Source organism: Trachinotus anak, unplaced genomic scaffold (assembly GCF_046630095.1).
Source record: "Trachinotus anak isolate AG129_WGS33_773 ecotype Australia unplaced genomic scaffold, CSIRO_AGI_Tana_v1 ptg000004l, whole genome shotgun sequence".
NCBI lineage: Eukaryota > Metazoa > Chordata > Actinopteri > Carangiformes > Carangidae > Trachinotus > Trachinotus anak.
In genome coordinates this window covers 7,044,413-7,058,903 of record NW_027273855.1, presented here as the reverse complement: position 1 = coordinate 7,058,903, position 14,491 = coordinate 7,044,413, and the positions used below count along the sequence as shown (strand labels likewise).

The 14,491-nt window shown below is 38.9% G+C and overlaps 1 protein-coding gene across 2 annotated transcripts in view; it reads left to right on the top strand.

Moving 5' to 3' along the window:
• LOC139620209 (copine-9-like) overlaps positions 1-8,315 on the top strand; it is a 105,328-nt gene extending 97,013 nt beyond the window's left edge. For both annotated transcript variants that reach the window (XM_071475525.1, XM_071475526.1), the window contains one exon: positions 5,687-8,315. In XM_071475525.1, the coding sequence (XP_071331626.1) occupies positions 5,687-5,869 (183 nt within the window). In that variant the 3' untranslated portion in view covers positions 5,870-8,315. The remainder of the gene's footprint in view (positions 1-5,686) is intronic.
• Positions 8,316-14,491: the final 6,176 nt, after the last annotated feature.

The following is a 14,491-nucleotide window of genomic DNA, read 5'->3' as shown; positions in this document are numbered from 1 at the left end:
GCATAAACCTTTACAAACCTATACAACCCCATTTCCAAAATAGTTGGGATACTTTGTAAAATGTAAATAAAAACAGAATGTGATGATGTGCAAATCATGTAAACCCATATGGAAAATAGAACAAAGACAACATATCAAAGTTGAAATGCTGAAATGTTTTTGTTTTATGAAAAATATATAATCAAATTGAATTTGATGCCAGCAACACGTTTCAGAAAAGTTGGGACAGGGGCATGTTTACCACTGTGTTGCATCACTTCTTCTTATAACAACACTTTGTAAACTTTGGGAACTGAGGAGATCAGTTGCTGAAGTTTTGAAATGTTGTCCCATTCTTGCCTGATATAGCATTTTAACTGATCAACAGTTCGGGGTCTCCTTTCTTGGCCAGTTTAGCATCCAGACTCTTCTACTATGGAGTCATGTAGTCTTCCTTCTTGTCTTCCTGAAATACGCAAGGCCTTCTCTGAAAAAGACGTTGTCTTGATGGCAGTATATGTTGCTCCAAAACCTGTATATATCTTTCATCATTAATGGTGCCTTCCCACATGTGCAAGCTACCCAAGCCATGGGCACTTATGTACCCCCACACCATCACAGATACTAGCTTTTGAACTGTGCGTTAATAACAAGCCACTCTGCCTCTCTGGGAGCCTATTTTTATGCCCTGTTGCCAATTAACCTAATTAGTTGTGAGATATTCAACCAGGTGTTTTTTTATTTCCAGTCTTTTGTCGCCCCCGTCCCAAACTTGTCGGCAACTTGAAACTTGTTGCTGGCATCAAATTCAGATTGAGCATATGTTTTTCATAAAACAAGAAAAAAAAATCTTTGTTCTATTTTCAATTAAATATGGGTGTACATGATTTGCACATCATCACATTCTGTTTTTATTTACATTTTACACAGTGTCCCAACTTTTTGGGAATCAGGGTTGTAGTTAAATTATCAATTATTATAGGTAAATAGGTTTACACTGGTGTCGACACATACAGTTAATGGCTACCATGTCGTGTGGCAGTGTTAGTTTAATGTAGGTCAGAATATTTTTTGTCTGAACAGCAGAGATGATCTCTCCCACAGTTTAGACTATGATCTTGTAAAGTGGTGTCTAATAGTTTGGATTCTAATTAGAGTGTAATTTGGTGTAATTATGTCTAAGTGTCATTTATTTTGGATCTAATACAGAATTATATGTGCTTTCTAATTATAGCATAAATGGGTGTATGGTGTCTGATTAGTCTATGGCTGTGTTTGCTCACTGTCTAATTAAGAACAAAGTAATTCTAGTATTTATACAAAGTACAGCTTGTTATGTCTTACTATTGTACCATGAAATACAAATGCAACCAATAAACCCATGAGACTGTTTTCTGATCTGTCTCCTCCTGATCTGTCTCCGATTTAGGTTTAGTTCATTTTTGTTCGCTGTCAAAAGATACAAAAAAAAAGTCAGGTATTTGAGTCAGATATTTGATATTTATTTTGGCATCATGCATTGTATGCCATACGTCTGGCTCTGCTTCTGAAAGCAACAGTCCTCTATTATGCAAAATATTATTTGCATGCAAGAGGGCCCTTGTTGAGAAAAGTAAAAGTAGGTCACTTTCAGAGTTTTGAACAAATGATCTATCTAGTAGTTTTTCTGGCGTGAGCAGCCTCTGACTTTTTTTTTTGCAGAAATCTAACAGGAACTGGCACTGCCACCTCAGAGGAATGACCCATGATGCTACTAAAGATAAAGAGCAGCAGAACAAAAAGATAGATGGACATATGGCATTGTGAAAGGGGCTGTGACAATTAATGGATCAATGGAAAGGGAAAAAAAGGAATGCCAAAATTCTTTGGATCCAACTTCTCAAATGTGAATGTTTTTTGGCTGATGGTCAACTGATTATATCATCCTGGGCTGTGGAAAATTGGAAAATGTCAGATTGTGACTACTAAAAATAATTTTTGTAACAATAACTTTAATAGCAGCTCTAAAAACAGTTTACAAAGTGCTTTGACAACAAAGCAAAGGCAGCAACAACAATATAATAACAGAAAGCCGGAAAGTAAGGCCAGAAAAGTGGGACAGAGATGAGGTAAAGTTTGAGAGAAACAATATCTTTCAATATAAATAAAAACAAATGAGAGTAGAAACAGTAAAAAAAAAAAAAAAAAAAAAAAAAAAAATATATATATATATATATATATATATATATATATATATAAAAGTTAGTTTTAAAAAGTGACTTAAAAGAACTGATTCTGCCTTATCTCCTCCGGTAGGTCAAATGGCAAAAGCACAGTCACCTTTAGATTTAACCCTAAACTTTGGAACAGCCAGAGGGGTCCAACATGAAGATGTAAGGCTGCGACCTGGCTCATATGGGGTTAACATTTCTGTTACGTGACTACATCCTCACTTCAAGGCGCTAACAACTGTGGTCATGGGATGATTTACACAAAAAACTGTGCTAATAAACTCTCATAAAGGAACTGTATATTCTGTAAAATAAAAAAATAAAAAAACTTTTTTTAGCCACGATTTAAAAAGTGGCTAAAATAAGCAAAGACATAACCTTCTCCTCACAGGACATTTTTCCATTATCATTTTTGAATTCAACAGCAGAGAGGGGCTCGCCCTTTAAACAGTTTAGCAGTGAGTTTTATTAAAAGTGAGCAGTTACCCCATCAGGGACTGATGAAACCAGATCTGGCAACAATAAACAGCAATTTTAGAGAACCATTTAGAGATGTGAGAACACAAATACAAAGCAAACAGCGAGGGCTCTGATATCAATGCACTATTGAATTTTTATATAGTAGGACAGCAGAGTTGCAGGTCAGCTGGCAGAGCGTATGGAACAGTGAAAAATGAGCACTTATAAGATAAATGTATGGTGTCTAGATATTGAGAGATTTTTATTCTAACTATGGCTATTTAGATAAACAATGTAGTTCCAACATTGATATCATATTATATGGCTTTAAGTAAAGGTAATTATCAATAAATCCCCACATACTGCAAAGGTTTGACCTAATTGCTTTGTCTCTCAGAGAAATGAACTGTTCTATAATATGACATTGAGTAGTATGCATCTAGTTGACTCCACACCAGGTTAATAGCTGGATAATTTATGCTTCCTTCCCAGAGCTGTATTGATATTGCTATCATGTTTTCACAGTCCTGTCTCTCTAACAGCAGTAATCACATTTGCATGCATGCAGTAATCCTTTGATTGCCTCTAACCTTATTATGACAATAATTTAATCAGGATGTTTACACTTCTAGCAGAGAAAAAAAGTTCAATCATTTTGCATTTTCATGCATTGTTATTGATTCAATACAATGACTGCCTTCCGGCAGCGACATTGATCATTTTTTTCCTCCTGTGATAAATTAAAGTCATATTGCTCAGTTCACACTTATGCACCATAAACTGATTGGCAGTTGCCTTAAAGTATCCAGATTACATTCAGTGGCCCCCTGGCTCATATCAGGTAGGAGGCGTGGATGTCTTGGTACTGATGTACACTTTGTTTGCATGTGAGCAGTTTGTGCAGGTGCGTGTCAGAATAGAGGTGTCCTAATTACAGTATTCTTGCAATGCAGTCATGAGTAAAATATGTGCGTTATTAATGTTAAATATGATTTGATTGCGATTGCGGTATCCATATCTAAATTTGCATATACAAAGTCTAACTAGTTTGCCTTCCTTGAGTGTGATGTACCAGATATCTTAATAACAGTATCTAAATGGACATGTGTCATGAGGGGACAGTTGGATATTTTGCAGCCCAGTCCCAATGTCCACCCTCACGGAAGCACAGACTTTGAGGCATGTTCCATGAGGGCTTAGGCTTGTCCTGCTGTAAAACCATCAGGGGCATGAGGGCTCTCTTTAAGTCATTTTGAGCCCTTTATGCACATTTTTACAAGTTGTAACTTTGCCTGAGGGAATTACCCACACTTCATAGCCTTTTGATGTTAAACACGGGGTTACCATGGTTACTGGGAATGCCCAGAAGCATTAAAAAAAAAAAGGTAAACAATTGCCATAAAATGGAAAAAAGAAGATAGATGATGAAACAAACAAGGATGAAAGGAACAAACCTACACATTAACGTTAGAAGAAAAAAGTTGGGATTGGGCCAGCCTTTTTCAGGTATCTAGCTCACTCCATAAATATCCGTGCAATTACGTATTGATTTCATGTCTTAATACTCACCATAGTTTTATGAAACTTCATAATAACTTACTAGGTTGGAAGTATATAGTAAGATTCTCACAACATATCCAATACAACAAATGTATAGCTGTCAGCAGATTAATATAAAGGCTATAGCAGCACAAAGTTAAATACACACAAATAGAGATTAAATTCAGTTTTTGCTCAAACTCCTGCAGTGTACTCTAGTGAATTTGTTCCTCGATTAATCTTTTTTTCTCTCTTTTAGACAGAGAAAATAGACGAAACAAAGTGAAAGAGCCCGTTTTAAAGGAGAACACTGAGTCTTTTTCCAAGTGTTGGGGTGAAACAAGTTGTATAAAGCCTCATGTATCTCCAGAGTCTGGCAAATGTCCTCAAATTATGCCACTTGAGTCAATATTAGTCCGAAGTCTACAAGTTTGAAAAAATAAATGTTAATGGTTTGGAGTTAGAAAGAAGTGAGCTCACCGCTTTCTGGATAATGTTGGTGGACAGAGAAGAAGAATGCATGGAATAAAAAAATCTTCTCTATTTGCTGGTTTTCTTCGGTAACTTCATATTTTATCTAAATATGTAAATGGCAGAGAGAAAAGAAATTTCAACCCAGATGGCAAGATACATCTGTCCCATAACAGTAAAATTAAACTTCTGGCCCAGGATACACTTCAGTTCCACGGTCCGAGTCTGAAACCAAAGTATATACTGGGCCAGAAGTTTAATTTGGCTGTCTGGGAATATGGAAATTGTGGCCCCAAATGGCATTTTTCAGGTTACAGACAAAAATGATTCATAGGAGAATAAAAAAATTGTTTGTTACAACCCTAGAATTTGTTCCTTTCCATCATATCTTCTCAAACAAATAAAAACCCAGTATGCCTTTAAACACTACGAATGGGCTGATTAAACCCTGTTGAATCTTTTCAATCACTATTTATAATGTCATGTGGCTTCATATATTCAAATAGTCCATGTTGTACTGAACTTGAGATGTAAGGCAGCAGTAACAGGAAAAAGTGATCAAGATCCCATGGTCTTAAGTTGTTGAGGAGCAAAAAATATAATATTTCATAACCTCATACAACTATAATATTGTGGCAGCAGCCATCTCCATATTACAACTGCATGGATAAAACTGTGTATATCCAGCATGCATATGAGAAAATAGGTATTACACAACAGGACTTACTGTCTTATGCAATGTGGGATGTTATGAAGTCAGCAGCAGAAATATTTATCTAATAAAAGATCAATTTTATGAAGGGATTCACTTTGAGAAGAGGGTTGAATGTCACATTGGTCATTAATTAAGTTTTAAAATCCCTCACTGATGCAGCCTGCAAGAGAACTGATGACACTTTATCCTCAGTTTATTAGTCCTCCTACAAGATATAGGCAACGTTTATTAAAATAGGGACAACAACAACTGCAACATCTACATAGAATTTATTTAACCTAAAGTCTAAACTGTTGTTTCCCTCTGCTTCCAGTTTGTTCCATTCAGAGACTACATCGACAGATCTGGCAACCAGGTCCTCAGCATGGCCCGACTGGCTAAAGACGTCCTCGCAGAGATCCCCGACCAGCTGCTGTCCTTTATGAAAAGCCGAGGAATTGAACCACGACCAGCCCTTTCCTCCTCGCCGTTACCGGGGCTACACCGGCATATCTGACCCGACACTGCCACAGCCACTCATCTCTGACTCTCTCTCCTTCTGCCCCTTCTCCCCCACTCTGCTTATCTACTCTTACAATTATTCGTCACGTTAAAGGAGCAGAAGGATCGACTCGTGACTTGCCCTCTTCCTCTCTTATCACCACTGAAGCTAAACAGGTACATCAGAGCGACGCAGCGGGCACTCATCCTTGCTTCACCTGCTGTTGTTCCTCATCTTTCCCTCTCTAACTCACCCTGTTATATAGCATCACTTCCCATTCACTATGTGAAAGAGCAGTGAGACTGAACCATGACCGTCCCTTTCATCCCCACTGATTATCATTCAGAGCCTGACTTTTTGGATGTCTGTTAATACAGGAGGGTTTTTACATGTGTCCTTGTCCTCGGCAGCATTGTCACTTCTCTCAATTGGCACGAGTCCCAGAAGTGCAAGAAACAAAATTTATTTGAAGCTAGTTCCTAAATGAAAGCAAAGCTCTTGATGAGCAATGTACACCAGCTTGATTAGGTGCTTTCGGGGGCATCTTTGGCGACAGGTTGACTGTAATTCATTGAAGTAATTGGTCACCATTATTATGGTACTTTGCTATCATCATTGTCATTGAGCAGTGCCAAATCTCTCAAGCAATTAGTTTAATCCAAGCGGATGAAATAGAGAAGAGGATTCAGGGAGACTCTCGTGTGGATGTCATATAGAGAGTAGCAGACAAGTGTTGGCAGGTCTAGTGTGGGGGTTCCGGTCACATGTTCATTATTACCAGACACACACACACACACACACACACACACACACACACACAAGCATGCATACACACCTCTGTCTGCCATGCCACACCCACCCCCTCTTTGCCCAGCGTGGGCTGAGGCTGGGTGCAGATCCCCCCCCGCTGTTAGAGAAATGCCAGTCTCTCCGGCTACCCCGCAGAGAGGTGGAGGCGGAGGAGGGAAGGAAGGAAGGAAACAAGAGACAGGGAGGAGGGAAGAAGGCGGAGGTAGGAGTAAATAGAAGAGAGATGAAGGTGTAAGAGAGTGAGGGAGAATTGGAAAGAAAACCAATTAAAAACGAGGCTAAAAGAGATAGAGGTGGACAGCAGAGAGCGAGACAGTAGCCCAGTGCTGTCTTTAATTTAGTTTGAATAGTCTTTGTGTGTATCTTAATGAAGGATAAGTGCACATTCTCCAAAAAGCAATACTCCAGACTTCCAGTGTAACGTTTGCCCTATGCATGTCCCTCCCTGTCCCTGTCCCTCTCCCCCGCCATGACTTGACATTTTATTGCCAGGCAGACTGAAGCCGTTTACAGAGTGGGCAAAGTCTGCCACCTAGTGTTCATGCTTCGTAGAGCTGGGTATCTTAATTATGCATGACTGCTGTACATTCCTATACTAGCTCACACAGTGCAGACGCATGAAGCTGATGCAGCTGACCTTACTATCATAACACAGCACAGTGAATTCAGGCATCCCAACAGTTCAAATAACAGACAGATGTTATGTTGTTGGTGAGGAACTACAGACATCTATGTTCTTATGACGTGAAATGTGTCACCTTTTGAATACGTTTTGTTAATGTCAATGTGATGGTGGTGGCTTCGAGGGGTGTTTAAATGTGATGTGTAAGTATATTCTTTTTTTTTTCCAATAAACTTGTACTATAATTAGTTTAACAGTCAAGATTTTGCATGTCGGGAAATCAGTGTGTTACAGTGTTCAAGTTGGTGTTGTCATTGCAACTGGTTGTCCAAAAAAAAAAAAAAAAAGAAAAAAAAAGAGAGAGATAGGAATATATCTCAAAGTAATATGCATCCTTTTTGTGTCACTGTACATTTTCATTTGTCGATTTCAGAGCTAACTTGTGTGTGCAGTGTCTTGCAGAAACCTGGTTTATTCATTAACTGAAGCTTGTGAATTTCCTCATTGAGAGACATGTATTTTTGATATTTTGCAACGATGTGGCCTGTTCTGACGGTCATAAAATCCAGACATGTAAGGTTTCTGCAAGACACCTGCTTATCAGTGCACACCAGCCTGTAGTGTGATTTTTGTACAAGAGCATTTTTGTCTCTCTTTTCTTTGTCTTATATCTTTATGAACACACCTGTATTCAGCATACCGACCATAGTGTTTAAAACATGAAGATGGATAAGGTTAGATTGTATATACAGTACAGTACATGATGAAATATGTTTCCCACTTGTTTGCTTACAGTAGAGCTAAAAAAAAAGACCTTTTAAAATTGTGTCTCTAATAATAAATCTATATTGTATGTTGACGTTTTTATGAATGTCCAAATAAGAAGAATGTAGAAGTTTGAACTAGAAACCCTGAACTGTTTTGACGAATATCTTATCGTATTTTGATATGAGGTTTGACTAAGTTTGTGTTTCTCATATCTCCTGGACTGCAGTACAATATTACCAAACATAAAGCGGCACAACCTGATCGTTGTATGTTGTTGTTTGTTCACAGAGAGATGATTTAAGGTGGCAAGTTGATGCTATTACAGTATACCTGGTGATGATTCATTCTCCAGCGCAACACAGCGCTGAGCTGCCTCCCATCAAAATGGCTTATAACAGGTTGATTCAGCTAATAGATTAAAGCACTTTAAAACACAGAGCTATACTTAATGGTGGCATGTTTGCCTCGTAGCTGATTTCTTCTCTATCCTCTGTATCTATTTCCTTCTTGTGTTAAAAATAAATATAGTAGCTGACATACAGTTGTGATATAAATATAAATGTTAACACAATACCTGATAAAATTGTGATTTTATCAGGAAAGTAGTGCATATATCTAACACCTTCATACCACTTCCTGTTAGATCTACTGTGAATTTACAGCAGAAAAATATTTCCACATTAAAAGGTTATTTTTATACATGGGGTTTTACCATCAGCTACATCACCTTTCCTGTTCTCCTTAGTGGTCTTTATGCTCAAAAGCTTCCTTTACTGACATCATTCCATAGTTGAATGAGTAAGAGGCCAGTCATGTAATCAGAGAGTGAAGGATGAGGAAACAAGACACAGAATAATACACAACATGGAAAAAGAAATACTGACATCCAAACATTAAACACATATGTGATCACGTCATTCCAAAACCTGGGTAGTAATCTGCTGGTGTAACAGCTCCCACTGTTCAGAGAAGGTGGAGGTGCTCAAGTGATGTTGGGCAGTAAGGCCTGGCTAGAAGTTGGTATTCCAGTTCATCCCAATGTGGTTTTCTAGTCTTATCAACCACTCAAAGTCTGACACTACAAGCCACATTCACCCATTCACCCATTCACTCGCACATTCATACAATGCATTTTTTTCTTTGCATACTGTTCTTTTCTATCACACACACGCTCACACATCGATGATGCCACCGACCTTCTGATTAGTGGACCTCCTGAGCCACAGCTGCCCCCAACAAATAAATGAACAAATCTTTTTATTTCTATTTAAATACTTTTATTTTCACAATGTTGATTTTTACTTCTGTTGCTGTCATGATGCAACATATGAGTTGATGAGACACTTATTGATTTCATAATTTATCAGCTTCATGTTTTGGGAGGATAATGAAGAAGTAGTGTTTTACTTCTACAAAAGCACCATACCATGTTATAGTGTCCTGCATTATTGTGGCAACACTCAATGTTGGAAATACTTAGAGGTTCTTACCAGTACATACTGAGGCAAAATAACACTCACACCTACTGGCACTAGTTCTTCCACATCAAGAAAAAAACATGTCTTTAAATTACACGGTAGCATCAACATGTTGAAATGGGAAAGGGTCTCGCCCAAACTGTTGGATGGCATACAAAGTTAGAAGAATACCACAGACCGTTCTCACAGCAGACATTTTGGCTTGTCATAGCAGGAAAAGTACAGGTGTATCTGATGAAATTAAAAATGACTCCATTCCATTGATGTGAGCGAGTTCCAGGCTCCTGGCATTATGCAGGCTGGCTCCCTGGGACACAATGGAACTGAGCCACAACATTTGGGTCACCTGCTCTTCCCGCTATGACAAGTCAAAATGTCTGCTGTGAAGGGGATTTATTAATAATATAATAAATATTGTGCGCTGTAGCACTAGGATTTGGAGAGGGGTGTCCACATCCTACTACTTCTCTCCTACACTCTGCCCTTCCTCAGCCTGTAGAATTCTTGCCTCAATGCTACAGCATTTTTTGCTAAACTTGGCTAAGCTACCATGAATAAAGCAAATGCAGACAGTGAAAAATCTAAGACAAAAAATGTGTGGTGCTGTTGGTTACTGTGAATGTCCAGGATTAACATATTTTCCTTATCTTCCTGCATATTGTTGTAGCTGTAAAGTCCCTGCTCTGGGATTACCAGCCTAACTTTGTTAGCCACAATCAGATGCTTGTCTTTATACCACACACAGGAGTGTAGAAAGTATTCAGACTCTGTACTGACAATATTTGGGTCACCTTGGGGTAGTGGAAACCAAATAAAATATCTGACTCTTAGCTGCTAAATGCTGCGCTATGTTCACCAGCTAGTCTCTAACTTTGTCTGGTGTTGGGAAGGCAGCATATAATGTGTGTGAGCTTTCTCACTGAAAACAGCTGCCTGTGTCTGGAGACTGTGCCAATGAGAGTGGTGTGAGTAAACTAAAACAGTAAAGTTGCAGGCCGTAAAACCAAAACAGTGAAAGGAATGACACTGAAATGCTCCACAGAGCAGAAGGGAACTGTACAATCAGGCGATAAATGTGTGGGTTTGTCACTTTGAGCCACACCTTTCACATCGCCATTTGATCCAGGTTAAATACAAATATATGGATTAAAACAGCTTTAAAGAGTCAAGTCAAGTCAAGTCAAGTCAAGGGGCGTAACAGTCTGTACAGCATTACAGCACTCCATGTCCTTAGAACTGTACGAGGAAAAACAAAACAAAACAAAAAAACCTCAAGAAGAGCAACAGAGGAAGGATCCCTCTTCCAGGAAAGACGACATGCAACAGATGTCGTGTGTACAGAAGAGATCACCAAAGTAGATTTACAGTATGGACAATCAGGATGACAACATTATAGATTGTAAACATAAATGAAAAATATGATCTGGGAGAACAACCAGCAACATCCAGTTGAGCCACATGACCTTCTCTCCGCCATGAAGACCTGGAAAGAGGACAAACTACAAAAACAACACACAAGAAGCAAAACCAAGCAAACAATTTAACCATATCACAAAAACATATACCCTGCAACCGTGGTATCTAATGATGCAGGTATTTTTGTGTTTGTTTGTCCACTTCTCAAGATACAGTATCTGAGACATCTCCAGCCCGATGTGGGTAAATAATTTCATGGCAATACCTCCAGTAGTTGAGGTGACAAAAAAAGTGTGTGGTTAAAATGGTCAGTAATAAGTAGAAATGTATAGATGAGAGACTAAAACATGTACAATTACCACATGATCGTTAAATAAAGGCACAGACACAGTTCTTCCAGCCTATAAGTTCCTGCACAAGGATTCACTGAACAGGTAGTTTGCTGCTGTGTAAGTATGCTGTCATGTAGATACTAGCAGTGTGGAGAAAAAGTGACTAAACAGATCGCAGAGGTTGCACAGAGGCACAGTCAGTGCTGGACATGCTGTGACAGCCTATTAAACATAATAACTTAAAGAGCCAGATGAGTAGCTCTGCCGGGACGTAAACACGCTAGAGGTGTTTTGAAGAAGGCCGGAGTCAAGGAGAGACAGGAGGAGTCAGAGAGGCTGAGAAGCTGGAAGTGAAGGACTGCACTGTCGAAACTTAAAACATAGTGGAACGTGACGGCCGGGTAGCCGTCAAACACTGATCACCTTTCATGCACCATAGATGATTTCATTTAGCCACTAGCGCCTCGCTCTGCTGCAGCTCTGGACAACAACAACAAGCAGATGCTGATGTCATTACAACATGCTTTTTTTCTTTCGTTCGAAACTATTTTTTATGAGTATGTGGAAAGAAAGAAGGAACAACATCTGGCAAAAATGTGTGTTTTTTTTAAAGGGACTTGAACAAACCCTGTTTTGTGGGACTTTGGGTAATAGGTCAGAGAGGCTTAGCTCAGGGAAACTTTGGGCAAACATAAATGAAGCCTTCAAGCTTGAAAGAGAGGAAGAAAAAGGAGGCACACTTGAAGTTCACAGCTTGCTGCTTGAGGGCTTCAAGCTGGACAGACTACTGAAAGAGTGTGTGTAACACTTTTCAAGAAAATTGATTTAACTACTCGTCTCACACAAAGGCCGCTGAGGGTTTTGTGCAAAGCGGTTTCCTCAAACATTAACCGGAACTAAGTTTAAGTGCAGCTCAGTAAGGCTATAGGATGATTTACAATAGTATAGGATGACTGTGCTTAATTCAGACCGACAGATCACACCGTATACACTGCAAAGGGAACAGTCATGTCGAATTTTAAGATTCCAAAAAAGTGCCAGTAGTATTACCAATAGCAACAACGTAGCCTTTCTGTTTTTCCACTTACCTCACCACCGAGCTGCTTTATAAAACAGCTTTTTGTTGTTGTTATGCTGTCACAGCTTAGAGGTGCCGTTGATGGAGTTATAAACCAAAGAGAAACATGTCGGCACAGTCATATGCTGTGTAAATCCATGTAATGTCTCGCCTGAGGGGCTGAGTCGAAGCCATTTAAAGTTAAATAGTTAGATTTTTTTGGGAAATACAATTATTTACTTTCTTTCAACTAGATAAAAAAAAACTGACAGCTACCACTAAAGTCTGCATTCTGAAGACGAAGCTACAGCCAGCAGCCCGTTAGCTTAGCTTAGCATAAACACTTGAGGCTGGAATAAAGAACTCACTTGGTTCTGTCCAAAGTAAAAAGATCCACCCGCCAGCACCTTTAAATTTTACTGATTAACACACTGTTCACATCTCATCTGTTTAAAGAGGCTATTATACGTTTTCTCTGCCACCAAATGTAGTTTCTTGCCGAGAAAGGGTGGCAGTGATTTTTGCAAGAGCTTCAGCCACTGTTGCGTTTACAAGACAAGAGGCCCCTGCACAGCACTACGTCTTCAGTGCATGACTGAAAGTCTATCTGGTTACTTCTAACTTCAATAGAAGAAAAGACATAATAGAGACAAGAGTTAAACTTGGTGTTGCTTTCCACCACTGGAGACAGCTCTTGGTGAGTAAAGAATGAAGTTTGATGCTGAACTCACAACATTTCTACCAGACTGGTAAGTAAACAGCTGTTAATGCTACCGCTGGCTATGTGGCAATAGCAAAACTTCCAAATGGCTCCTTTAATCCATAGAAATCCAAATAAAGGGAAGATTAGTCATAACCCCTTCCAAAACTTCAACTTGTCATTTTAATGCTGTATCTCTGTGTCCGAACAGAGCTATAACATGTTAGTTCGTGAGGTGTTGGTAGGATTTTGTTAGCTCCATGCTGAGCCAGGCTAGTAGATCCCACCCACTTCCAGTCCTTATGCTAAATTAAGCTAATCAACTACTGGCTTTAACTTTATATAATGTAGAGACGCGAGTGATGTTATTCTTCTTGTCTAACTCTCTGCAAGAAAGCAGTAAGTGCATTTAAAAAAAACATAATTATCTACATTTGAAAGACAAGGTTTCTTGATTATCTAAAACTGAAAATGATTGGTTAACAGTTAACAGTTTTGAATGGCACAGATTTTGCTCTGACTGCACGTTTTTGTTAGAAGTGCATTCACTTACTGTAATGTAAGCTGGTATTTTGGATCTTCCCCTAAATGGACAGTATGTTCTGCCACCAGAGCACCAACAATTATGTTAACCGCATACTTGGATGACTTTGCATCTCATATTTTGTATTTTCCTCATTTCAATTATTTAAATCCACTCAAAACTGATTATCTTCATTGTCAGCACGCAGTGCGGGCCAAAGTGTTTGACAACACTTTTCTTCCTCATCACAGTCTCTTGCCGTCACTGGAATCTATGAATAGGCAGAGATGTAACTTAAAGCCATTAAATCATGAGCTGGCCTCCGTGGTGTACATACTAATGCAAACCATTTTGAGATTAGAACAGACAAAAGAGGAAGGGGATATTTACCCCTATTTTGGAGTTGGAATAAAGGCAAAGCTTTGTTCTTTGTGTCTGTTAACGGTTTGGATTAGGACTCCAGATCCAGGATTTGGAGGCATGATGAGGCTCTGTGAAGCAAAAACCATGACAGCAGCCTCTGTCCTGGAAAGAAAAGAGAATCTGGGAAGATAATGGTGGATTCATTATTACATTTTACAGCATAGTAGATCACAGCAGGAAAAGGTCATGCCAAGGTGTGTTTGTTTAGATTTTCTTTATGTATCAACTCCATGTTTTTTTATACTATTTATGGTCAACATTTGTCCCTCTGTATAGCCCAGTCAGGATATACTGTAGTAAGGGGTAATGGAGGTTTTTAAAAATAAATATTCGATATAGACAACATCTCATCATTTTACGGGTGTCATCACATCCTCTTTAGAATTAATGGTCCCATATTTTGCACTTCTCCAGTGGTTCATTTGAAGTTTTGATATCCATAAGGAGATATGATGTGAACGGTACTGTATATTTATGGTTTTAAGTACCAAAAACCATCTCAAATGCT